Source organism: Mugil cephalus, chromosome 18 (genome assembly GCF_022458985.1).
Source record: "Mugil cephalus isolate CIBA_MC_2020 chromosome 18, CIBA_Mcephalus_1.1, whole genome shotgun sequence".
NCBI classification, from domain to species: domain Eukaryota; kingdom Metazoa; phylum Chordata; class Actinopteri; order Mugiliformes; family Mugilidae; genus Mugil; species Mugil cephalus.
In genome coordinates, this window is record NC_061787.1 from 3,803,277 (window position 1) to 3,829,814 (window position 26,538).

Genomic DNA, 26,538 nt, shown 5'->3' on the forward strand with positions numbered 1-26,538 from the left:
TTTTGGTGCTAATTCACCTGAATGATCATTTTGGGTGGATTTACTTTGTGGTTCTGTTAATTGAACTAAACCCAAACAAGGTGTTTCATCAATTAATCGAGTAAATACAAATATTTTTTTTATATATATATTTTCTTGATAAATTTGGCTTATAAATGATCTGTGAATAGTTCTGAAATACTTGCAGCTTCGCAAACGGGAACATAACAAATCTGTGTTTGTCTTAGGGATATTTGCGAAAGATTTCTCTGTATTTTCTGATGTTTTAGACAAACGCATCAGAAAAGACTCACGTCGTTTGTCTGTCTGTGATCAGTTTTATCCTGCGGTTATTCATTTATTTGTGTCTTTTAAATAGCCAAATATAGTTTTTAAGATGGTTTCAAAGACATGTGAATTAATGAATGAATGTTTTTTGAAACATTTCGAACATAAAACAATTTGAACATACAAAAGAAAGAAACTATGATTTGAAACCAACAGAACCAGCTCATCTGTAACTTTTTTAAATTGCTTTAAACCCTTTTTAACTGTTCCTCAGTTTGTATCATCATTTATTCTATATAAACATCCATATAAATATATAACATATATGCACAACATAAACATAGAATTTAAATGTACTATTTTCTTGATCTTAAAGTATTTTATATGAAGCAAAGAGAAGATGTTTTAAGCATTTACGCTGAGAGATTCTTATGTTTCTGATAAACTAAAGTAAACTCAGCTTGAGAAGCTTAAACGTCTGCACACGAGGAAACCTTTTCCTTCAAACGCAGACGTCTGGCTGAGAAGTCAAACCTCGGCTTCAGCTTCCTGTCGGATCCGTGGGATGAAACGTCACCTCTCTGTGTCTTTGAGGAGACGATTCGTCGTTCCACCTGTTTATTGGATAAACTCGGGCAGATAAGCGCCCCCCCCCTCCTCCTCCTCCTCCCTCCTTCTCTTCTCGCTTACTGTCGCCTAAATCACATCATCTCTGCTGCACGACCTGAGGCGCTCGCTCTCCTGCGCTTCGGAGCATTTAACGGGCGCTGCGATGCGGACCGACTCGCAGATGGGACGAGCTGCCGGTGCTGGATGTTAGCTTTCAGTCTCAGAGACGCGGTCCAGCGCTAAGACGTCCTGCAGACCCAGAGCAACCACCCGAGTCCTTCTGTCCGAGGTTCAGGTGTGTTTAAGGGCCCCTGTGTGTGGGGACGGTCCAGGGTTTCTGTCATATTTAACTCACAGAGTCCTGCTCGGGTGTGAAACTGAAGTGTTTCTCTTCATATCTGAGTTTTAATCCTGCGTCTGTGGCTGCGCTCGTGGTGTTTCACCTCTGAACTCCTGCTTCCATTCCCCCTAGAAATGCGCAAAACCTTAATATCGCAATAAAAGACTGGTCATATATAACAAGGTAAAACATTTCTACGCTCTCATGAGGAGGTTTTTCAGACGTATCGATAAAAAAAATCCAGTGGAAACACTTTTTATTTTTGCGTTTCCCCGTCACTGGAGATGATGCATGGGTTCATTCATTCATTCATTCATTCATTCACTCATTCATTCGAAGTCCATCGTCCTCCAAGTGAAGTCGTGTGACGAGAATTTAAGAGTCTTATTGGATATCGTGACTTTACGAGAGTTACAGCTCATTCGCAAAACACCTTTCACTGGAAACACGTACAAAGAGCTTTTGTACTCATTAAAATTTCAGAAATATTGCTTTTATTTTGAAAAAAACTATAGTGGAAACGCAGCTGATATCGGATGTTCCAGGTGTGTTTAAGGACCTCAGTGTGGATTATTTTAAAGAATAAGGTGGTGATCATTTAAAGTGATTTAAAACGAGGGAGTTTCCTCCGCAGACGTTCACGTTTAACCAGCAGAGCCGCTCGGGCGTGAAAGCGACTGAACATTTTCTCCTTTCGCTAAATATTTCACTTCACGTCTGAGTGTTTGTCCTGAGTCAGTGTTTCACCTCTGCACTCCTGCAGATTTTGAGTCTGGGCTTCTATATTTTCCTCATTGAGCCCTAGATTTGGAGTGTGTGTACGTGCAACAACAACAACAACAACAACAACAACAACAACATGCATCTGTTGCCTGAAGCCGTACATTTCAGGCCAGTGTGGCCTCGTTATTTTTTTTTTTGAGTCTGCGATGCCTCACGTGGAATTAAAACCCTCTTTACTGGAGACGTTCATGAGTAACCGGTAATTATTCAAACTGCGTGTTGTGTTTAACGTGATGACGCCTAATGAATGAAATGAAATTAATTTCCTCTGAGGTTTTTCCCTTCAGTCTGGAGTCATTGTGCAGATGTTTTGAATTCAGGACCTGGAGATTATGAAGCTTCTGTGTCTAAAAAAAAAAAAAATAAAGCTCAGGCAGACGGTCAGTTTCCCCTAAAAAAATAACCACACATTTAAATTATTAGTGAAATCCAGAAACCTCTGCGTCTCAGTTCGTTCCTTTTGCTGCTTTTCTCCGATTTATAGCAAATGTTGTGGTTGTAGAATAAAAGGAGACATCTGAAGGTGAAGCAGATCGATAATCAGGCTGATCGGAGCTCGTTCATTAGCTGCTACGCCGCTAAGAATTGCATCACAGATTTTTACAGCGTAAAATGCCTTGATTGAGAGCAGGAGATCTGTATTGGAGCCGTTCTGGGCATTTTTTTTTTTTAAATCGGCGTCAGGCTCCAGCCGAGCACGATCTTCTGCAGTAATTTGTTTTAGGACTCCCATTATTAAAAACCACAGCCCCGTCGCGTTAGAACATTTTCCTCTGCTGTTTTAACTGTGGCTGGTTAGTGTCAAAGCTGCCAAAAAAAAAAAAGAAGAAGAAGAAAGAGAGGAACCAAAAATCATGTGGAAGTACTTGAATCTTTACTCGCCACCAGAAAAAAACGCAGCGTCCACTCCAACAACCAACAAACGCTGAACGCTGCTTTTAAAAGAAGAGAAAAGTTTCCTGGAGACAAATGTTCCAGAGAGGGTGAGGGAGTTTACGGCAGCGCTGGGGGACCAGAACATTTCTGGAGTAGAGAACACAAGGTACGAGCTCCCCTCTCTCCACACTACATTAACCGAGACAGGAAGATTTACTGGACTGAATCCAGTCGATTCCAGGAGAAGACAAGGAATTTATTAAAGATTGGACTGGGACTCGGTTTGGCCGATACTCAACACTGAAAGGCAAATAAACACGCGCAGGACGTCGCTGGTAAAAAATAAGAAAATATCTTTATCCTACCTATTAGAAAAGAAATGATCCGTGTAAAGATTATTCCTCACATCAGTGTCAACCCATCTTTGTATTTTGGGTTGTGTTGTCGGCAAATCCACTGTGTGTGAAGTCACTGGTGCCACAGACTCTAATTGGACTTAAGAGAAAACATCCAGGCTTTTTATGATCCCAGATCATCAGTTTCACCTGAAGATCTCATGACTGAAAAGTTCGTAATGGTGCGACGCAGTCGTTGAAAACTACAGCAGGCGTCTGAAAGAACAATCTAAAACACTCCTACACACATCACGTCACCATTTATGAGGTTTCCGTCCTGGAAGATGAACCCACAGTGGGAGACCTGAGACTAGTCGGACTTGTAGAGTCGGATGTACGAGAAGAGAAACACTGAGTCGACTACTGCCCCCTAGGGGTGAGCGATATAACGACAATCTGACGATATCATCTAAAATTCGAGTTCTTTACGAAAAAATGCCAATGAGGACTGTCATACACCTCTCCTTTACTGTTTTATATATACTCCATAATTTAAAAACAGCCTTTACGATGATATTTTAGACGATCTTTATCGCGCCCCTCTGCTGCCCCCTGCTGCATAGTTGTGCGTTTTTTTCGGCACAGGTACAGGAGAGGAGACGCCTCTGTTGCCTGCAGATCTTTGATGTCGGTTTGGTAAATCCAGGCTCGTAATAGACCGGAAGAACAGAACAGGAGCAACTTTGAAGAGAAAGCTGCAGCTGTGAGGATGAAAGAATTCCTCAAAAATCGATTCTAGACTCATATTTATAGAGTTTTTCCACAGCCTCATTAGATCTCCACGCGTTAAGTTTCAAACATGTTGTTGCAGTTTTGAACTGATCATTATATCTTCATATTAAACCCGTAAAAGCAAAAACCAGCCAGCTGTGAAATCAGGAATCTGCTGCTGTCTCTGCACCGACGTCAGGACCGTCCTCTGCTACTGCAAATGTTCTCACACAGAAACTCATTCCTCTCTTACATCTTAAAGAAATAAACAAAACTTCATCATCAAATACGCAAAACGTCTCCGCAGCATCAGGTGAGAAGGTCCTGCCGGTCTATAATTTGATTGGGTCTGACAGAACCAAAGCCAGCAAGGTTTGCTCGGGAACTGGGAGTGAAGGGGCGACAGCTCGGTGAGTTGTGCGTCGTCGTGTTATCGGGCTGAAGCGGTTGTCAGTCATTTGTCGTGCGGCCTGTTTGAAATGACGTCCGTCTCCATCAGAGCCTCGAGCGTAGGCCGCTTTCTGGGGGTGTGTTGTGTAATTCGGATCAGAAGCGTTCAGGCTGAGTGAAGATCAACGTCATCAGGCCTCAGGAACTGAGACGTTTAACCCCAGAACACGACTGTTAGCGCGTGAGTTTCGGTTCAGGGTGTTTAACTGACGTCATTGCAGGTAGCGTTGCCTCACTCCAATTTTTTAGCAGAAACATGTTTGTTAGAAAATTGTAAAAAGTTGCAGAACACCGTGAACATCTCTCATCCTGTCTCAGGTTTGGTTAATCTGGTATAACAACAAATAAATAAAACATAATTAAAGCTAGTTTTACTTTAGCAAAGACGTCCTGGACTCTGCATGTAATGGGTTTATTTAACCTAATGCTTATGAATAAATATCATTTAGTGGTAATTTCCGATGGAATTCATTTAGTCAAAACCATTTTTATAGTCAGTTTGTCATGTTGCAAAACGTTGTCCTCACTGGACAAGTGTCACATGTCCCAGGAATGGGCTGAATTTAAGGAACTATTTGTTTTTTTGCTAATTTTATAAACTTTTTTGACGTTTTACAGTCAAACATTTAACATAACTACTTCATTTTACCATGTATTGTTGTACATCCATCAATATATTTTTGGCGAGAAGTATTTTTTATCGGGTTAAATGTACCTGACGTCAGTGATGGTGTTACTATTTGTGACGTTATTGTCCTAGGGTTAAGCACGGAGGTGTAGAGGTATAAACTGAACATATGCGATATAGACAGAACAAGAAACTTCAAAATGAGTTTTTCTTGGTGCTTTTACTTACACTAGGCGGTTCTCGGGTTCTCCCCCACTGATCCAATCCCCTGTAATTGACACAAACAGTGAAGTCAGACGTCTCAGGGCAGACGGGTTCAGACACACAATCACTGACTTTCTAGCAGCATCGCAACAGAAAAAAATTAAAAACTAATGATATCTGGAAGTTGTGCAACTTTCTCCTCAAAGTCCAAATTCAGTGCAGTATAAACTGAGCAAATGGAACAAGAGCTTCATCTGTTTCAGCTCCAAAGTTCTGATATATTGGAGTTAATTGTAAGTGAATGATCAAAACAATAACTATCATGGGGATTTCTTCAAATGTAGTATTTTAAAGGCACCAAACCGACATCAAAGAAATACCGACAATGAGGGCTGTAGAGTCTGGACCAAAAAGTTGCACTTGAACTCACCACAAACACAACAGCCAACACCCAGCTGGTGAAAGGAAATTTCTCTTCATACCAGCAGGTGGCAGTAGTCTGTATCAGTCACATAGACCGTATATAAAGATGGACAACGTCTCGGCACTTCCTTGCATCGATATCGATTACCCGCACACTTTATCATTTAATCAATACTACGCTCTGCTCTACTTCCACCATTTACAATTAAATGTATGCTTTACGGAAGTGGTTGGCGTGGCAACCGGTGGTCGCCATTATGTCACATCCTGTTTCTGTTCATCATTCAAAAGGGAACGTTTTAGATGATCATGTCGTTGGGAAAATATCTGTGGATTTGAATGATAAGAAGAAACTTCCTCCTTTGGACTTTAGGACAATGTGAACGTCACTCGTCTGATGTTTGTGCCCAGAAAGGAAACAATCAAAAGGACGACGATGACGTTAACACACTCTTTCACAGAGTTTTCTGTGTTTGTGTTTCTGTCTGGATTTGTCAGTTTAACCTTTTAATTAGTTCGTAGCGAGGAGTGGGTGAGACTGAGAGAGAGAGTGCCGAAACACTGAATAGATTAAACCTTCAGCCGAAACTAGAGTGTGACTGTCGATAGCGAACGTTTAGTGTCGTTTACACCAAACAATCGTTCACGAAACAGCAGTGGCAGGCGTCTATTTTCCACCGAGGCCTTCAACGACCTCCAACCTCATTCAAATCACCTCTTAATGCGATCGTCATGACGCCACTGCTGTAGAAAATCAATTCAACTACAGCTTTATTTATAAAGCCCCTTTAAGACGACAGCGGTCGATCAAGGAGCTGTGCAGGAGAAGGCACAGGATGTATACACAGAGAAGTAAAAAGACAATTCAATTACAATAGAAGCAATAAATAAAAGCAGTTGCTCTGCGAAACCATCAACTTTACTGAAGCAAGAAACTCACTTAGAACAATTTAAAAAGTCTCCTCTCGTTGAGCCACCAGCGCCACATACGTCAAATCTACCAGAAGAATCAATGTCGACCCAAGAAAAAGGCAAAAATATCCATGAAACATATAAATATAATTCACTTTATTCACAAGAACTTAAGAAACTATGTAGAGTTTTGGGTGGGTCAATCCTGATTGGCCATCGGGAATACCAGGAGTTTTCCCGGTGAGTCGACGGCCCAGACTTTTTGTGAAGTACCAGGCAAATTTCTTTGAGTCCGGCAACACATGATGGCTGAAAGACGATTGGATAAAAGCTCTAATGCAAAGTTACACTACCAGCTAAGGAAACAGACAAGCCAAGAAATGAAAAGAATTGTCTAATCGGAACAATTCGATAAGATTCATACGAAAATATTAGTGACTTTGATACGGTTTATTCCAGCAGAGAAGACCTTTTAATGGAAGTGATTCTATTAGAAGTTGCTCTGCTAGGTATTCAAAGCTCTTTCTGTCTGCAGTTGTCAATTATAAAGAGATTTTTTGGGAAGCTTTGAGGAGGCATCATTTCAGGCTGTAGCTGCAGAGAAACGTTCGTCAATATTTCTTTGCTAATTAGAGGTTTTTATCAATAGAAGAGCTGCAACAGTTTGACAAAAAGTAGAACCTGCGACAAGTCTGATGATTGATTCATTCATAAAAATGTCAAACACTTGCCTCTTTTCTTAGTCCAGTGTTTTGCTGTATCTCCACTGCTGGCATCTTAACCCACTGCTCCGACATGACCTGGAAAACCCTGACAGCCCCGGATTTCTGTTTTTCCGCCAGTGTGGACGTGACACTTGGCTGCTACTGCAACTGTGTGCATGTTTTCTGTGTTTTTGTGTAGAGTCCATGTGGCCCTAACTCTGCTGTGGACATGAGTGTCTGAGCCGGAGGACGCTCTGCTGTCCACTCGAGTTCCTACATGTGAGTCTGACAGCCAGAGGTCCCTAAAGCGTGACGCAGGCTTTAGTCGCTCAGTGTGTGTTTGTGTGCTGGAGGTAGATTTGGTTACCATGGCAGCTTCGTGGGTGGACCAGCTGTTTCTGATGAAGTGATAAGACCACGGACTGTAAAAATATGGAAGACAGGAAAAACTCCTCTAAAGTGAAGCTAAAGATAGTGGAGCTCCCCCTGGTGACTGGCTGTAGTATAGGCCATAAGCTTCACACCCTCCGTGTTAGTAGATGGGTCATGGGCCAAACTAAAACACTTAAATCAGTGTCAAATAATTAGTTTTTCAAGGGTGGCTTCTGTCATTTTACGTAGTTAATACACTGCCAGTCGCCACCTGGATTTGAGCAAACTGGTATGAGCCTCCTATTGGATAATTGACCTTTTGCAAAAGCCCTGTCCCCCTTAGTTACTGTTGCTAGTCTGTCAAGCTTCAACAACACAGTGGGTAGAAGTATAACGGTGCGCGTCACTGATTCTTTTTGGAACAATTCCTGCATGATATCCTCTAGATCGAGGCAAAAGCGGATGCAGTATGCAATGGAGGGATATATCCGAAATATTAGAATATGCGATGAAATTATCAAGATTATCAAGGCGAAAGCATATCGTCAGTGGCAAAATCTGTCGATTCACAAAATGCTACATAAAAGATGAAAACAAAATAAGATTAAATGGCCTATTGGGATGCTAAGTTTAACTTTGATGTAAAGTGACATTAGAGAACGCTCCCAGTGTTGAGACCCACTGCAACAGCTAAAGTTAGCTAGCTAACATGAACTTGCTATCAGGCTAGCTAACATTACGTTAACTAAGTTAGTTAGGTGCTAACACTACTAATATCCGCCAACAGTAACCATAACTTTGCTACAGTTTTGTGTACATGAGCGTCTTGCTAGCTTGACATTGACAAGCTAGCTATCGCTATGGCTTTAGCCCATTTTAGCCTTAGTGGGGCCTTCCACAGCCAAACTCTACTTGTTTACATAGTAACAGTTGCTAGGATGTATGATTGGACAATGACCGTTTGGGGGTGGGGTTGATTACTGCACGGTTGATCATCTTTCAGATGGCTATAAGTTATTTAACCCCATCTGATGCAATGAGTAGCTTCTCATTACTTAAACAACTGTGTGGAAAGACACATCCTGCAGGTCGTGGAAAAGACATTAGTCTGTTTGAGAAGGGTCCAATCATTGGCTGCATGTAGTAGAGAAAATAGTCCCTAGGTGGTGCTGTCAATATCCCGGGAAAATAGCGCCAGTTTGGCCAATGCAAGGAAGTGGAGACGTTTTGTCCATATTTATATACAGTCTATGGATAAGATGGAGAGTAAGAGGTCAAAAAGCAGCTTGACGTTGGAGGAAACATGGCTATAGACACCTTTTGATTCACCATGCACCACCATCCACCACACAGCCGGCCAGTCGCTGCCTGGTGTTTCAGTGGTGTAACGACAGCACATAACAACACACCAACAACACACCAGCGCACAGATATAAACGCATTCAACGGTGTCATGGCCCAGCAGATTAAAGTACACAACGATGAGTGGGTTAGGTGCAGTAAGCTATTTTAAAACAGATGCGTTTTGAGTTTGGATTTGAAATATGTCAAAGAGACTACGTCCCTGATTAGCGGTGGAGCTGCCAAAACGAGTTTTCAGTGAGATTATATTATATATATATATATATATATATATATATATATATTTTTTATTATTTGTTGTGGTGCTGAAAGCTCAGACCTGATGGGTTCGTAATCTCAGCGGGAGGAAAAACCCCAATCTGCAGTCTGCCTCTATCGATCGTTTCTCGGATCAGCTGTGTGGTATTAAAACAACCAAGCGTCACGGAGCGTGGAGGGCGAGGAACGTAATTAGGCTGCCACATACGCACTCACCCCGTCTTTTTTTAAACAGCTTTATTTAAGTAGTTTTCGGTTAAAGAGACAAAAGTTTACATACATTAACATAATCCCGCACTAAAACCCTCCCATGTACCTTAGGACCGAGGAGATGAGATGAAATGCTTTGATGACATAATTAGTTATTGATTTAACTTCTTTACATACTCTTTCTTGAACCATTGCTCAGTAGTATAAGTAGCTAAATAATGATCATCTACTCATCATCTATGGGGATTTTGTTTGGAGATGGTGTTGATGGTGTTTAAGTTTTCTTAAGCTTTCTCACATTCAGTATTTATCTCATACAAGTATTTATCCATCACTGTCGCCGCTGTCTCACTCCAAGCATCATGACTTATTCTGTGGTTTGAATGGTAACAGGTAGATAGACCGGTTAATTATCTACCTTCTGCCATCTAGTGGAAGAATGTGTCATTTTTCTGCTCGTCACTATGCGTCACTGGCTTAGATGAGCCAAGACCCCCCCCACACAGAAATGTCTGCACTCACCCTGGCAGGTATCTGTAGCCCACCGCTCACATCTGACGCTGCTCCAAATCCAAGATGGCCGTTCTCAGGCCGTCACCGGGGGAACCGTTGCTCGGCAACACCCTCCCTGCTCTGCTGCACTGCGAGAGGAAGATGGCGTCTCCCCGCGGAGCGAGTGTGTGTGAAAGAGAGAGAGAGAGAGGGAGAGGGAGAAGAAGGAATGTTGTTATGCTGCGGTTGATCTGAGAGAAGGCCTCATTCAGATCAAACACACCCAACACACACACACAATGCACACACAATGCACACACACACACACACACACAGATGAGCAGATTGGACCCAGATGTTCTGGCCTTTCTCCACAGCGAGACTGTGAAATGCAGTCTTTTTTTTTTCAGGCTCTATCTATCTATCTATCTATCTATCTATCTATCTATCTATCTATCTATCTATCTATCTATCTGTCTATCTATCTATCTATCTGTCTGTCTGTCTGTCTGTCTGTCTGTCTGTCTGTTTTACTTCATGTTTCGTACCTTTATTTTGAGCGGATAAACTACCAGTGGGCATTGGGCCGTCATCGAGAGCGTTCTCGAACAGATTAGCGTTCCAGAGATTTCTCCAGGAATAACAGAATATATACGGGACCTGACCCATTTCGAAAATGTGTCCTCAGCTACAGTTTGTTCCTACGCAGACGAGCACATCTGCATCTGCGGCCCTCGAGTCTAAAAACACAATCTGTGTGCAAACAGCTGAGTTCATCTTTTGACAAACAGAGCAGCAGGTGTGAGGATTTTCGTTTCTTTCAGAGGAAGCGGGCGGCTTGAAACGAGGGAAAATAAAGAACAGTAGCGACAGCGGCAGATCACACTTGTGTGGAGACTCTCTGGGAGCAGGCGGCTCATCTGAAATCCATCTGGAACCTGATGGATCTCATCTACATCAGGGGGGACGGACTCATTTTGGTGCAGGGGCGACAGTTTGATCTGAAGCCGACCAGCGACAATAACGCTTGTTTTAGTGCAAAGAAGAATGATTAATGAAGAATGTTCACATTTTATAAACTATCCTTCGAAAAAAATTAAATTTCTTGAGAAAAATAGCCCACTGTTTAGTCCTGGGTCTCATTTGCTGCCTTTCCATTCCCCCTAGAAATGTGCAAAACTCAAATATCATAAAAAACTGGTAATGGCAACACCTGGAGTTGAGACAGCGGCTCATGTGACCAGTTTATTTGAAGTCTCGAGAATTTAAGAGAATTATGGAATATTATGGGAGACTTTACGAGGGTAACAGCTCATTCGCAATGGAAGCACTTTATAGAAATTTCAGAAATATCGTTTTTATTTTGCGAAAAACTGTAATGGAAACGCAACTACTGTTGTCTTCTGTCCATAAATGGATAAATTTGCAATAGAAGTTGTTTTTTATTGAAAAACTGCAGTCTTCAATGTAATTTTCACTCTTTCACACAAATTCATGCCGAGGGCCAGATTAGACCCTCGTGCGTCCAACGTTTGTCCCGCGGGCTGCAGGTTTGAAACCCGTGATCAACACAAACACCCTCCAGTTTATTTTGACTCAGATAAACCATCGAGCTGCAGGAGCTGAGGATTAACCCGCATACTGAAAATAGTCCCCTCGCATATGTTTGACCTTTGAACCTTTCTAAAAGGCTGTGAACGTGCTAACGTCTCCTTTCATCGGTGGATCTGAGCTGATTCCGTGTCTCTCTCCACGAATCGTACGAGAACAAATAATCGTCAGGCTGGTGTCAGTTTAACGGCGTTTAATTGCGACAAACGAGGAAGTATCAGCGCACATTAGGCCCGCTGTGAGGACAGTGGAGGGCTGTGATTGATGGGTGGATGCCTCGGTAGCGGAGACCCCCCTCAGGGACTGTAATGAGCTTCTCCATAAGTGCCCCCCCCCCCAACACTGACCTCTGTCCGTCCATCCACTAGTCTCCACGGCTGCTACTGAGCTGAGCTCCATGTAAAAGTCCTCATATATCAACGTAAGCTGAGACTGTGGCCTTGGTCAGAACCTGCATTAACATCCAACTTGAGCAACACTGATGTCTGACGGTCAGTTTTAAGTAGTTCACACCTGGTTTTAAAGTGTGTCTCTGTGTGGAAATAACATCATTTGGGTTTCAGTTGAATATTTTACCAGTGAATATTGATGTGTAAATGATCCAGTTTCACTTGTGTGTTTTACATCTGCCTGTTTTCTCCATTCTACTGTTTTTTGGGTTTTTACTGAAGTTCATCGACATAAATCGAGTTAAAGATGCGTTTCCTGGATTTTGCCGTTATTATTTACATTTTTGTCACTGCCTCTCGGGGCCACGCCCCTCTGAGTGGCTAAAACTCTGATATTTTAATAGCCCTTATGGTTGTCATTGTGGGATCTACTTCAATGAAAACATAGAAAAACAAAAGTACAAAGAAACCGCACACAATTGCATAGTTCTCCAACCAATCAGAGCCAATTTAGTTGTAAACAAATTCAGGTCCACAATGTTGAGATGACGCCGCTGTTTCTCTTCGGTGATAATTAGACTAAAAGCTTTAAAGTCCGCGTTGAACTTGACATAGCGGCAGCTGGAACCGGCTCACGTTGAAGTCGGAGCTGAGGCTCAGATGACGTTGCTGGAAACATCGGAGACTTTGTTGCTTTCATCCCACACGATGGGACTCGTCAAAGGGCTTTTCAGCGTCGCGGCGTCTGATCTGAAGAACTCTGTCAGTGTGTCTTTATAGTCCCAACGCCATGAATCATGCAAATGCAACACTCCTCCACGAGAAGGCTAGGGCGTCATTCACGGTTGTTCAAAAGGAAAAGATTTGAAACCCTGCATAGTTTAACACGTCTGCACACCTGGATGGAGGCCGATGCGGCGCTTCCTGCTTGAGTTGTTAACGGGCTGTAAGTTTCCATCGGGCGTATTTTTGGACAGAAGGTTGTTTGTTGGGACTTTTTTTTGTGGCTGAAACATCCTTTCGGTCATTCAGGTTTTTAACTGACCAAATATGGGAGAAAAATTGCAAAGCGTAAGTGTTGAAATCAGTATAAGTAATAGCAGCAGTGAGAGCGAATGGAAGACTAGTGATATATATATAGACTGTAACATGCGTGTCTGTGCAGAAAGAGCGACGTCAAAAGAAATGAAAGAAATTAAATATGGCTGTGCAAAGCCAGAGCGGGAAATAAAAGAGCGGGAAATAAAAGAGCGGGAAACATGAAACCAAAACTATGTGGTTCCATGACTGTGAACAGGTAACAGGGCTTTATTTAAACAATGGTGGTGTTGTACGGTTCCATAACCTTATATTCATGAACAAACGCATTATCGAGCGTCCTCGAAAGACACTTTGAAAATCTGTGCAAAGCTCTACATCGTCCTTGTTTTCTCCATTTCCACCATCATTCATGGCCTTATTTATTTATTTATTTTTATTATCATTATTTTCATGTTTATTTATGTTTCTTCTCTTCAATTAACAGTCCAGGCGCAGACATTAAAAGACTGGGAGAGACAGATGAGGTCGGGTGACATGAGACCAGATTCAAATTTTTCCAAAAATCATACAAGAAACAAAACAAAAAACCAAATAAAGTAACTTTTATAAATTCGTTGATTAGTCAAAAGCCGCCCCCTCAGCCAACACTGGCTCTCTCACTCTGTATGTATCTCTATCTGTTCACAGGGGACATCACTCAGAAGGGTTATGAGAAGAAGAGGTCCAAGCTGATCAGGGCATATGTTCCACATGCTGGAGGTAATTTAGCAACCTCTGACCCCCCCCTCCTCGCCCTGCTCGCCCCCCTCGCCCCCCCACACACCCCCACTCGGTTAAAATACTCCCATACGACTAGTAGAGCATCGACCGGGCATCATGACAAATACGGCCGTGATGATACTGTACTCGGATATCGATTCAGTCTTCAGCCGCCGCCATTAGTGGATGTAGGTTAGGACTCCCTAGAGCTCAGCTTGGGCCTGCTCCTCTGGATCTGAACACGCCTCCGCACGCACACACACACACACACACACACACACACACACACACACACATACACCTAAACCAAAACACACATCCATCACACACTCCTTTTTATCATTTATCACAGCCTGTAGGACTAATGGTGACACCGAGGGATGTCCCGCCAGACAGCACGCACGCAACTCTTCTATTTTCATTTAATTATTTATTTATTTTCGATTATTTTTATTTTATGAAGTCAGAAAAATTGAATTTTTCTGCAGTGTCAAATCATCTCCATGATTGTTTTTTTTTTTTTGTTTTTGTTTTTTTGTTTTCTGGGACTCTATCTACTGCTTTTGTCAAACGTGTATGTGCATATATGTGTGTGTTTGTGTGTGTATTTATATATATATATATATATGTGTGTGTGTGTGTGTGTGTCTCTGTGTGCGTCCGTCCGCCTGCTTGTCTGCTTGTCCTCTGTAGGTATGGAGGGACCCATGTCTCACCGGGCCCCGCTCGGGCCTCCCGCTGCTGCTCGATTCCACCGGCGGAGGACGTCCGGCACACGAGATGAGCGCTACCGCTCAGGTACCAACACACAGGGACACACTCATCACTGAGACACTGAGACACAATTATAGATGCAACTCCACCTCTTTCTTCTTATTTATTTGCGCTGGAAGAAATAAGAAGTTGTTGACTTGGCCTCCTGATTCCACAGATCTCAGTCCACTCGAGGATCTGCAGGACGTCTTAATGTCTTGTTCTAATGAAGTCCATTCCTCAAATAGAATTACGTTACGAATTATGTTAATACAGATCATTTGCATACAGTAAACGGTACAGCTACTACTATAAAATGATCTTTTAATAAATGCATTCCAGGGATTTATGACGGAAACATTGAACAAATGTCAGCGGAGAGAAATAAGACTGCAGACTCAGATCAAAATGAGTCGATAACTTCTTTTTTTCAAACACTGCAGCAGAATTTCTGTATGTTTGGTGCCATTAAAAATGTTCTGGTGGACTAAATGTTCTCTCCACAGGCTGCACAACAATCTAATACTGATAAATGACACATGCAAATCTGGACTTTGTTACTGAGACTGCTGCAGACTGGAACATTTCAGTCCTGGTTGACTTGGCAACACCTGCAGTTTCTACTGGTTACAGCGAATTCAGTTTAACGCTACAGCCACTGAATACCGAGGGCTGCAAATCAAACTGTTTTAATACAGGTGAATGACAATAATTGGCATTTTTTTGTGAACAGCAGAGTGTGGTGAAAGGCTACTTCTCTCGCCTGTGGCCTGAAGCCCTTATTTTCTAACAGCTCAATGTGACTACACCTTCTTTTTCCATCACTCCCTGCAACAAAATCTCTAAAAGGACCTCTGTGTTTTAATATGAAGTTGCACTAACAATAACAGAGAGCCTTCAACCCAGGGGATATGTGGTATTCACGTCTGGATATCTGTTTCCAGATAACACATTTAAACTAAGGGCTGTCAAAATTAACGCAGATTAATCCTTCATCACCATTAATCTGATTAACAATGTTAACGCAATTAACACATCTGCAGCAGAATGAGTCTGAGCGTCTCTGGCAACAGGTTTCCAGCAGTTTGTCCAAGTAGAGATAAAATATGGAGCTGCACCGACAAAGATCGATGACGCTGAACAGCACGTTGGTCGTCTCCATGAGACATTTGAGGACAAAAAAACAAAAAGACAGAACATTGGGCCCACAAAAAGCCAAAACAAACAAGACAAAGACAACTATCTGTCCTGTTAAGTGCAGATATATTCCCTTCTTCCTTGAGTCTGTTTGCTCATGCAAAATTAAATTAACACGAATGATATTTAATCACGATTAATCGCGATTAATCCGCAGCAACCGCATGATTAATCTGATTAGACAGCACTAAGTTAAACATGTTTACCTCTTAACTTTGGGCTTTGACGTGAACAGGGAAGCTTCTCTCTCCGTCCTCTCGGCTGTGAATGAAACTCGTCTCTGTCCCTCTGTCCCAGACGTCCACACTGAGGCGGTTCAGGCCGTGTTGGCGCGACACGTGGAGAGGAAGGTGGCCGTGCCCATGCCCTCCAAGAGACGGTCCCTGGTGGTCCAGACCTCCATGGACGCATACACACCTCCAGGTGACGACACACTTACAGTAACGCACACCTCCCAAAGATTGTGATCTTAAAGGGGAAATGAAACACACACGTGTTGGTCATTGCACTGTGAAGTATATCCGAACTAACACCTTTGCTAAAGTCAAATAGAAAATCAAAGCCTGTGAAATTAATTATTACATCACTATCTGTGTTCACAATCTTTAGATTTCGCTGTATGATGTTTTTTCACTAAATATATCTTCCGCTATCTGACTAAAACCATCTATCTTCTGCTATCTTTCTCTTACCACCTGTGTTTCTCAAGCTCTTTAATTGATTGAGTGCTTCATTTCCCCTTTAAGAGTCAATACCAGCTTCATTGATTTATTCAAGAATGTATTTAATGCTCATCTTCTAACAACTTCTAATAACTGCGATGAGAAAAAAGATATTGGTTTAAAAAGGCACCAACGTTGCACACGTTGTCACACTCAGTCTAAAATGTGATAATGTAAATGTTCTAGACAGGATTATGTTGTTGTTCTGTTAAATTTTCTGCAAATATGAACATTTCACACAAAGAGTACAAAAAAACAAACCACATCCAGCTGTAATGTTGCAAATAGAAAGATTATTAGCCATTATTACAGTATTTCTGTTCACTCTTTAACCATTTGCTGGAATACGATGCTGGAGTTGACCTTTACCTCCAGTATGAATGCGTTAGATTGAACCTAATCGGGGTTGATGGCTTCATTTTGGCGTCGATTGAATCTTAATGAAGGAAATGTAATAACTTTGTGCGCCGGTAATTTGCTTTTTAACCTTTGAGGAAATTTCTTAAGTGAACCTGACATCTCATGCAGCTCTTGTGTCTGAATGCCGGTTAGAGGATGTGTTTATAACAGTCTCACAACATTGTTACGTTATTTAAACGCATTAGTCCTGTTTGTATTGGTGTCACTGGGCCTCCTTATGCCTCATCCTCGTCCTTCACATGATTAACTCTTGTCTACACAAGTGCTGCCTCGAGCCAGATTTAGCTAAATTGCTTGTTGGCTGTTTTACTTGCTGACTAATCTGTGATATTAGAGCTCAAAAGCTGTTAAAAGGTCATAAAGTGGTGAAAACTATGAGTCACCGTCTTAAAGCTTCCTTTGATCCGCTGTGTTTCTGAATATAGATGATTAAATCAAATATTTAACTTCTCAGATGTGTTTGTTGGAACCTGTAAATGGGGAGTTTTCCTTATATATCGAGCTCTGACTGACACTCACATAACCAAAAGTATGCGGACTCTCGAATGTACCCGATGGTCTGGCTCACAGTCGGGGCTCCGCTTCATCACAAAGGTGTTGATGAAACTGGGAAATTTTTTTAGGACGTGCAAGTTTCTATTTTTAAAATACTTTTTCGACGGTTTCAGGGCAGAACTGTACAGTTACCTCTGCAGAAAAACATACAAACGAAAGTCCTGAGAGAAGAATATTTCGGTATAACGTCCACATGGATTTTTAGTATCATCCACCTACTTCTTCTTCTTCTTTTACTTCTGTATCTGCTTAGCTGAGCATGGAAACAAGGAGACACCTAGTTATGATTTAATGATCACTACATTTTTAGTGTAACTTTTAGAGTTGGCTTTTTTTTCTGATTTAAATTGACTTTTATTTGAAAGATCATATATCAATTTAAGAGTTTGATGTCAAGTAATTTTTGACGAACTGCTACAATGTCAATAAAAAATACCAATGTGCTGCTAAAAATAGTGTTTTTTCCGAAAACGTTCAAATATGACTTCATTAGGCTAATGATACAAGATGTGAAAATAGAGGTAGAATATTGTGAAATTACCAAAAATCTCTGAAACCAGAAGCCAGACTTAAATATTTCTAAATTAGAGTGACCAGACGTCCCTAATTTCTGGGGACAGTCCCAGATCTTAGCGTTTTATGAATGAGAAAAAAAAATGTTGCCTGCAGACTACAGTTATTACGGTAGCCAGTTGCACTTCTATTGACATTACAGACATAGTAGTTTAAAATATGAATAAATATGTCTATGAAAGAAACTGTAATTGTTCCTGTTCCTTCATTTCATCTTGATAACATTTCATTATTTTAAGCTGTAAATGCTCCCGTATTTCATTTCAGAAATCATTTTACTCATTTTACTCTAAATGAATCTAACTTGAATCATTTCGTTAGCATAAGTAGCATAACAGTCTAAGTCATTTTTTGACTAACTGTTCCAATATCAATAAAATACCAGTGTGTAGCTACAAGTTGCGCTTTTTCTTGTTTTAACAAAAATGTTCAAATACGACATAGGCAATTAAGCTATTAGGCTAACGATATGCAAGATGTGAAACTGGAGGTAAAATATTGTAGAACCTCCACAAAACCAAAATTGAAATATCTCTAAGTTAGGGTGACCAAATGTCCCCAATTTTTGTGGGCAGTCAGATTTTAGCGTTTTATGAATGAGGAAAAAAAATGTTGCGCGCAGACTACAATCATTACGGTAGCTGGCCGCGCTGCTGTTGACATTAAAGACATAGAAGTTTAAATACGTTATGATATGCACCCATCTAATGGATCTAATGTCCCACCATGCAATCTCATTTTACAATGTGTATAATGACAAATAAAGCACTTTACCTTCACCTCGTTCAAGAACGCTAATAAGCGCTGAAGTGTTGAGTTGTTCCTGCTGCATGAAGCTTTTAAATTTGTGTTTCTGTAATGTTGTGCATATCTTTGCATTGACGAATAATGCCGGCTACTGACCCTCACTAGGCCTGTCCCCACTGTGCTCAGACTCGTCGTCGGGCTCGGAGGAGGAGGCGGGGCCGGGCGACGACATGTCCGCGATGGACCACTGGATGAGTCGCCCCGCCCAGTTAGGCCCCGCCCACCTGGGCTCCACCTCCTCCTCCTCCTCGTCCACGCAGAGCGGAGGCAGCGGGAACGCGGGGCGCCTGGCCGACTCGCTGGCGCACTCGCACATCTCGCACCTGGCACACCTGGCGCACACTCACCTGGGCCAGTCGCACCACCAGCAGAGCCACCTGTCACAGCCTCACCACGGTAAGACTCACACAACACAAATATCACAACGCTAACTCAACGCATCGTACTCGGACATCCAAATGAAACCCTGATTCTTCCTCGGTAACTTTGCGAGTCTGTTGTGTAAAAGACGTCTGTGCGTTGTGCCTCCAGGTATCGGCCACCTGTCTCTGAAGAGGAAGGGAGCTCTGAGCGTGGCGGAGAACGGAGGATCTCTACGGAGATCCTGTGAGTTTGGATCGGACATGCTGTGGCCGCCGCCTCTGGAGTCTGATGGTGGGTGTGCAGCCAGGGAAAGAAAAAAAAAAAAAAAGAAAGAAATAAGCTGAGCCAGAGCTGAAGAAGTGTCCTCATTTTAGGCTTCGGTTTCTGCTGAATGCAGCTTTCTTCTCACCGCACACAGTTTGAGTTCTGCTCACGGCAGCTTATATTAATAACAATGATAATGATAATAAGATGTTGAATGACTGAAACAAAGATTGAGTGCAGGACTGTTATATGTGACACTCCATTTATTACCACTACTGCTTTACCTAATGAGGAAATTAGTCCTTTCAGATTCAGACAACTTTATTAATCCCACCAGGGGCAATTGGTTTGGACACTTTGGATTATTATACACAAGTACATACAATAAGAACAGATAGAAGTAGAATAAAATAAGTGGAATCATGGTCAACAACTAGAATAAATGGATAAATGTTAGGGCTAACCTTAACCCTAGGGCTAACCCTAACCCTAGGGCTAACCTTAACTCTAGGGCTAACCTTAACCCTAGGGCTAACCTAGCTTACCTACCCTAGGGCTACAGGGCTACCTACCCTAGGGCTAACCTTAACCCTAGGGCTTACCCTAACCCTAGGGCTAACCCTAACCCTAGGGCTAACCCTAGGGCTAACCTTAACCCTAGGGCTTACCCTAACCCTAGGGCTTACCCTAACCCTAGGGCTAACCTTAACCCTAGGGCTAACCCTAACCCTAGGGCTAACCCTAGGGCTAACCTTAACCCTAGGGCTAACCCTAACCCTAGGGCTAACCCTAACTTCTCATTTGACCCAAAAGATTTTAAAAGGTTCGCCGTACCGACGACCAGTAATGGTTGAACGATATTAAACCCGGTGTCCTTTTCTATCAGTATGGACAGGAAGTGTTATTTTGACTGGATGTCCAGCTGGACCTCGCTGCTTGTTCCAGGGATGTGACCCAAATTAATAATGAAACAGAAAGACCATCGGAACGTGTTTAATTGACCGTAGAGACTGTCAGCATGGCACTAGACAAACAGCTCAGTGGTAAATGTGAAGAATGACTCAACGCTGCTCTCCGTCTGCCCGTCCGTCCGTCCGTCCGTCCGTCCTCCTGTCTCCCTCCCTCCTCTGCAGAGAACCACTCGGCCCCCCCGGATGTGACGGGATACTCGTCGGACTCGTCCCACTCCCACACCGAGCGCCACCACATGGCCAACATGGGAACGATCGCCAGGAACACGCAGAAGTACGGCAACGCGGAGCGGATGGAGACCGGTGATGGTAAGAGCCACGGGCCTGGAACACCTTTAAGCCGCCCCTCCGGTAAAAAATAGCAACTCTTTAATCAGGGAAGTGAGCTCAAACTGGACCACGGCCGTAGAGAAAATGGCCAATTATCCCGTTTCTGTAGATGTGACGGTAGTTCAGGGGTTGTTTTTTTTTTTTTTTTTGTTTTTTTCACCCCGCAACTACTTCGCAATCACAGATTCACAAGACGATTGTAGGAAACAGTCTGTGATCTTAGCAGAGAGTTTCGTATTCAGTGATTTTCTGCTCAGACTTCAGAGTTGTAGTCTTAGCGAAGGGCCTGATAACAGAGCTTTGTGTGGATTGTTCTTGATAAGACCGTCAGGACTGTGTTGCATGCAGCTCAGGCCACCACTCTCCTTTCTCACTGGGGTCTTTTGAAGGTGTCCCAGTCAGCAGTCGTGTGTCGGCGAAGATCCAGCAGCTCGTCAACACGCTGAAGCAGCCTCGCAGGCCTCCTCTACGCGAGTTCTTTGTCGACGACTTTGATGAGCTTCTCGAGGGTTCGAAAACTCTTTCTGTCTGATTAGTTGTTATCTCATCGATGTGATTGATTCATATAGGAAATGGCCTCCAATGTGGTTAATTCAACTTCACAGCAGCAGCAGCAGCAGCAGCAGCACAAGGAGAGCTGAGCAAATCTGACGGCTGGAGTCTGAACTCGCGCTTTGATTTGTTTTCATTAACGGCGACACGTTTAAAAGTTTTTTGAATTACCGTAACTCACCAACAAAATTCAAAGCGTGGCTGAAGACTGGGCAGTTTCTTTTCTCTGGGCCAATTAAGAGCAAGCTCTCTTTTCCAATGACGCCCTGATTACAAACAATCCATCAGTACAATATACAATACAATATAAACATAAACATAAAGCAAAGGCAAAGCAAAGATTGGAAGGCTTTTAAAAGTACATGTACACTCAGAGTGCATGGAAACCATGATAATATGTTTGAACTGATTAAAAGCTGGAGGTCTGACAAAAGATTTTTCCATTTGATTGGTGCAAAATACTCAAAGGCAACTTTTCGTACCTCAGTCCTAACATTTGAGATATTAAGAACCAATGGATTGTGACCACGAGTGGAGTAACTGAAAAGCTTAAAAATAAGCAAGCTTGTTAGATAAACAGGTAGTTTGTGAAGAAAGGCCTTAGAAATAAACACGCATGATAAACTGTGTCCAGTGGTTTTAGTGTAATGCTAATAAAGGCTTCAGATACTTACAGAAAACCATTTCCAAAGGTGTCCCATCAAAAGTAGCTATGACCCTCTTGGTCCAAATCAACGGAAAATCGTACATTTTGATTTAACGCCAATTTAAGTCTAACAAGAGTCGTGCTTTTGTCTGGAAGACCTTCGTGAAATCTCAAAGGTAGAACTAATTCTGTTTTAACCAACAACTCTCTCTTCTTGGGTCTCCCCGGTGCGTCATCATTACCGTAATGGCAGCTGGGCAGTTCCCAGTCCCATTGGTGAGTTACGGTAATTTTTTATCCGCGGGTGGATGTTTAGGTCTTAAAGGGTTCAGGAAGGTGTGACTGGGCACCCGAAAGGCCTCTCAAAGGTTTCGCGATAGACAGAGCTCTCACTTTGCTCTGAAAAAACCTGGAAATGTCTGCAAATGTAGTTATGACTTATCCAGGGATCCACGTGGAGTAAATGCCTTGTGCACAAATGTCTTTTCTTTTCCAAGTTAAAAAAAAATAAATTAAAAAAATGAAGCCCAGAGATATTTGCATATCATTGCGTGTAACTGTTGTTTGCTCAGCTCTCACCATCTGGATGTGGCATCTATCTTTGTCTTTTCATTTCTGGCGGTCAGTATTCTCCCTTCACAAGTAACATCTGTGGTGTGAGCTTAGGACTGACCTCCAGTCCAGCCTGGATCCAGCTCAAAGTAAAACCTTTACTTACTCATTGCTGCTTAAACTAAATATTAAACGGACTCAGCTGTCCAGTTTCAGATTTTGCACCTTCCCCTCGCGCAGTTCATCTGCGTCGATAGCAGGTACACCTAATTAATTAGAGCATTTACGTGTGATTACAGTTTGGCCACAGCAGTTTTTTTTTTTCTCTTTGGCCAAATGTTTCCATGTGGCGTGTTCACGTCCGCACCGCAGAGGTTCACACGATTTTGTGTCTTCTTCCCGCAGTCCAACAGCCAGACCCCAATCAGCCACGGCCAGAGGGAGCCGAGATGATGCCGGTGAGGGGAGAGGCGCTGGGGGTGGTCACCAACTGGCCCCCGTCCCTGGAGGCCGCACTGCAACGCTGGGGAACCATCTCCCCCAAAGCCCCCTGCCTCACCAGCCTGGACACGGCGGGGAAACCCCTCTATGTGCTCACATACGGTAACCAGGCGCCGGACCTCATTCTTTTATTCCATGTCTGCATATAGTAAAACACACGAGGGCATTTTTAATAAAAAAGGAATCCACTGATGGAACACAGATGCACAGGAAAATAACATCACGCCAAAGAAAATGCTTGGTTTCCATCAGGAAGCCTGAATTTGAATCTTCATGCCTGGACGTTATGTTTTCAATAAAGCTAACAGTGCGCAGGAACGTAGCCTCCCCTTCTCTTCACATCAGTGTTTCCTTCTTCCTGTGCACCTGTACACCAACGTTTCTTTTTCACATTCCTCAGCTCTCCTGGAGAATATCCTCTTAATTAAAAGTGTCCATGGTAAAGCTCTGGAGCTGGTCTCTGGTTCAGCTACTTTTATTCTCATTCTTGATTGTACCGATGTTGTGCATATGTGTGTGTCAACCAGCTGTCTTCAGCCTTTGACTGTAAGATGATTTACACACTGGGTGACTCTGATCTATAAGACTCTTCTTGGGTTGGCTCTTGGGTATTTATGCTCTTTTCTTCAGGGAATTAAAAACCATTAGGCCTTAAGATGTAATGGCATTTTGCACCTAACTTCTCAACGTGTTTTGCTATATTCTAAAAGGCCGACAACAGCAGCGCCTGTGTTTTTAAATTGTTACTGGAGTCATCACTCCTGCATTGTATCTGCTGAGCAGTTTGCATTTCTGTTTCAATGTTTATTTCGTGATCATTGTTATTTGTGTGTTATCTGTTGCCTTTCTTGGTCAGGTCTCCCTTGTGAAAAAGGTCTTAATCTCATATCTGGTTAAATAAAGGTGAAATAAAAATAAAATTAGACACAACTGTCTTTTAAGCTTAATCCAGACATGAACGACGACTTCTCCCGATGGCTGAAATCTCTTAAACGCCGTCCCCTTCACCTCCTTTCAGCTTTTTTCCTTTTTTTTTTCCTCGACTTTTGGTCCCTAAAATAGAAATCCACGCTCACATCCTGCGTATGCTCTTTATCTCTCGCTCTCTCTCAGTAACGCCATCGTTTTCTGTGTCCTGCTCCCTGCAGGGAAGCTGTGGTCTCGCAGCATCAAGCTCGCCTACAACATCCTCCACAAACTGGGCAGCAAGCAGGAGCCCATGGTGCGACCAGGCGATCGAGTGAGTCACTCTTCTTTATCATCTCCCGTTCTTTGTTTTCCTCTTTGTTTCGTGCGCTGCAGCAGTTTTGTTGGTTCTGCGCGGTCCAGCTGTCTGCAATGAATCAGCTCATTATTAACTTTTAATGTTCGGGAACCAACTTCTACTTTCTTGTCCAAATTTTTCTTGTTCGGCTTGTTAGCTTAGCTTAGCACAGAGAGTTTAAGGACGTGAAAACAGAGCCTTCGAGGTTTATTAGTCCACCCCTTTATAATCTGTCCAGAAACCAAAGTGCTTCCCCCTTTATCTCAGCCTTTACGCTGAGATAAACTAATCTTCTAATCTTCTGGATTTATATTGGATGAAATGGGGGTATTTCCCCAAACACAGCTAACAAAAACCTAGTTAAACCCATTGGTAGATCTTGTAAATGTTCTCTTATATCTTGCATATGAAGTTATCTGCGTCATTGGTTGATCTGTCAAACGATGCAAAAAAACAAAACAAAAAAAAAACCACCTATTTAGGACACAAAGTACATTGAATGCTGTTCATGAACATTTTGGAGCTCTTGCATGATCTTGGTCTCTTTTTAAAGCCAAGACTCTGAAGTTTCTATCACAAAAGTCAGAATCACTCTAAGTGGTTTTGTTTTTGAGTAATCAAAGTTGCCACACAGTTAAAAAATAAGATTTTGGGTTCGTCTGAATTTCTTTTAATGAAATCAGAAGAAAATGATATATTTCATGCACCATTGGTTCAAAAAGCTACTGCTGCTCCCATCTACCACCCAGCAGAGTGTTAGAGGGATCTTTTATCTGTGTTAAATTTACCTCTAAGATACCATCCAGAATATTCTCCAAATGACACAATTCAGTTCAATTCAGTTTTATTTATATAGCACCAACAATAACAATACACATTGTCTCAAGACGCTTCACAAAAACCGGCCTGCAACCTCCAGAGCAGCCTGAGGGCGACAGTGCAAAGAAAAACTCTTTTAACAGGAAGAAACCTTGAGCAGAACCAGTTCATATGGAGGAACCCATCTGTCGAAGGGTAGAAGCAGATCAGCAGGCGTAAAGTTCAGTATATGCTGATCTGCTTCTGTCAGCTGTCCATAGCGATGTCTGGATTAGCTTCATGCTCAAACAACAGGCTGGACGCATTTCAGAATAAAACTAAATGTAGATGAACCTAAAGTTGACTTAAAACGACCATTTTCTTTATCCACCTCTGCTGTTTCTGAATTCCACCTGCGACGTTGCTGCTCCCATACTTTCCCAGCGCTGCAGGTTGAGCCGAGGGTGAAAGAGGCGTTCGTCTTAACTCGCTCTGATCGCTTTAGAAACTGAATGATTCGGGGTTTCAGTCATCTCTGAACGTGTCTCCCGTCTCCTTTCCTTCGTCCAGGTGGCATTGGTGTTTCCAAACAACGACCCAGTGGCCTTCATGGTGGCCTTCTACGGCTGCCTGCTGGCTGAGGTGGTTCCTGTTCCCATAGAGGTGCCGCTAAGTCGCAAGGTACGTCGTGAAACAGGTTTTTCACTTAAAAAAAAAGAAAATGGCCCTTTGCTTTAACTTTAAATTAAAACTGTTCCACAGGGTTTGTTTCTCTATGGGAAGGCAGGTGATTTATTATTATTTTTTCCTACAGTACGGCTGGTTTGGTTTAGCATATCTGGGGCCACAGTCTCCAGCTGTGATTCATTTCAGCCCTGACTGAAAAGAAATGTTCAGGATCTTCATTTTCGAGACGTATTTTCAAGAGAAGGAAACAGAAAAGATGTGACGTGAATGAAGCAAGATGTCCGACTGTCATCACTTAGGATGCAACTGTTGATCCTTGTTGCCTCCAGGGACCTACAATTTCTAAATGATGTACTCAGGAAAGGCTTCTGGATCCTTTTTTTATTTCAGTTGTGTTTTAGTACAATGCCTTTTGTCTCATTGTGGACCCTCTGGGAGTCGTAGCTGCTCGTCTTTGCAGCATATCGGCCGGTGAAGAGTTGGCATGGTTACACGGTGATTACTCGCTGCAGCAGAAAATGCCTTTTTGCAGCGTGTTGGTAGCCTCCCTTGAACCCCCTTCCCCCATCCTACATCTGTGCTGCAGGATTTTCCATAAAATTTTAGTTTCGGTCGGAGGAACGGTGCAGCAGCAGTGCAGCGAGCTTCACTTCTGTCTCACAGCGAAGCCTGCAAGTGCTGCATTACTACGTGTGTGTTTGCATAACGTTTCTGCAGGTTTTTCCATGAACGAAACAGTATTTAGTGAGCCATGTCAAATCATTTCGATTTAAGTTCATTGATTCAA

General features: G+C 42.6%; 1 protein-coding gene across 3 annotated transcripts in view; it reads left to right on the plus strand.

Moving 5' to 3' along the window:
* Nucleotides 1-26,538, plus strand: part of LOC124995398 (disco-interacting protein 2 homolog C-like) — a 60,113-nt gene that overhangs the window by 3,068 nt on the left and 30,507 nt on the right. The window contains exons 2-11 of one of the 3 annotated variants that reach the window (XM_047567697.1): nucleotides 13,725-13,796; nucleotides 14,490-14,594; nucleotides 16,044-16,169; nucleotides 18,929-19,219; nucleotides 19,355-19,477; nucleotides 20,584-20,730; nucleotides 21,141-21,260; nucleotides 22,907-23,104; nucleotides 24,151-24,242; nucleotides 25,635-25,745. In XM_047567697.1, the coding sequence (XP_047423653.1) occupies nucleotides 13,725-13,796; nucleotides 14,490-14,594; nucleotides 16,044-16,169; nucleotides 18,929-19,219; nucleotides 19,355-19,477; nucleotides 20,584-20,730; nucleotides 21,141-21,260; nucleotides 22,907-23,104; nucleotides 24,151-24,242; nucleotides 25,635-25,745 (1,385 nt within the window). The remainder of the gene's footprint in view (nucleotides 1-13,724; nucleotides 13,797-14,489; nucleotides 14,595-16,043; nucleotides 16,170-18,928; nucleotides 19,220-19,354; nucleotides 19,478-20,583; nucleotides 20,731-21,140; nucleotides 21,261-22,906; nucleotides 23,105-24,150; nucleotides 24,243-25,634; nucleotides 25,746-26,538) is intronic. The other 2 variants (XM_047567699.1, XM_047567698.1) reach the window with 2 other exon arrangements.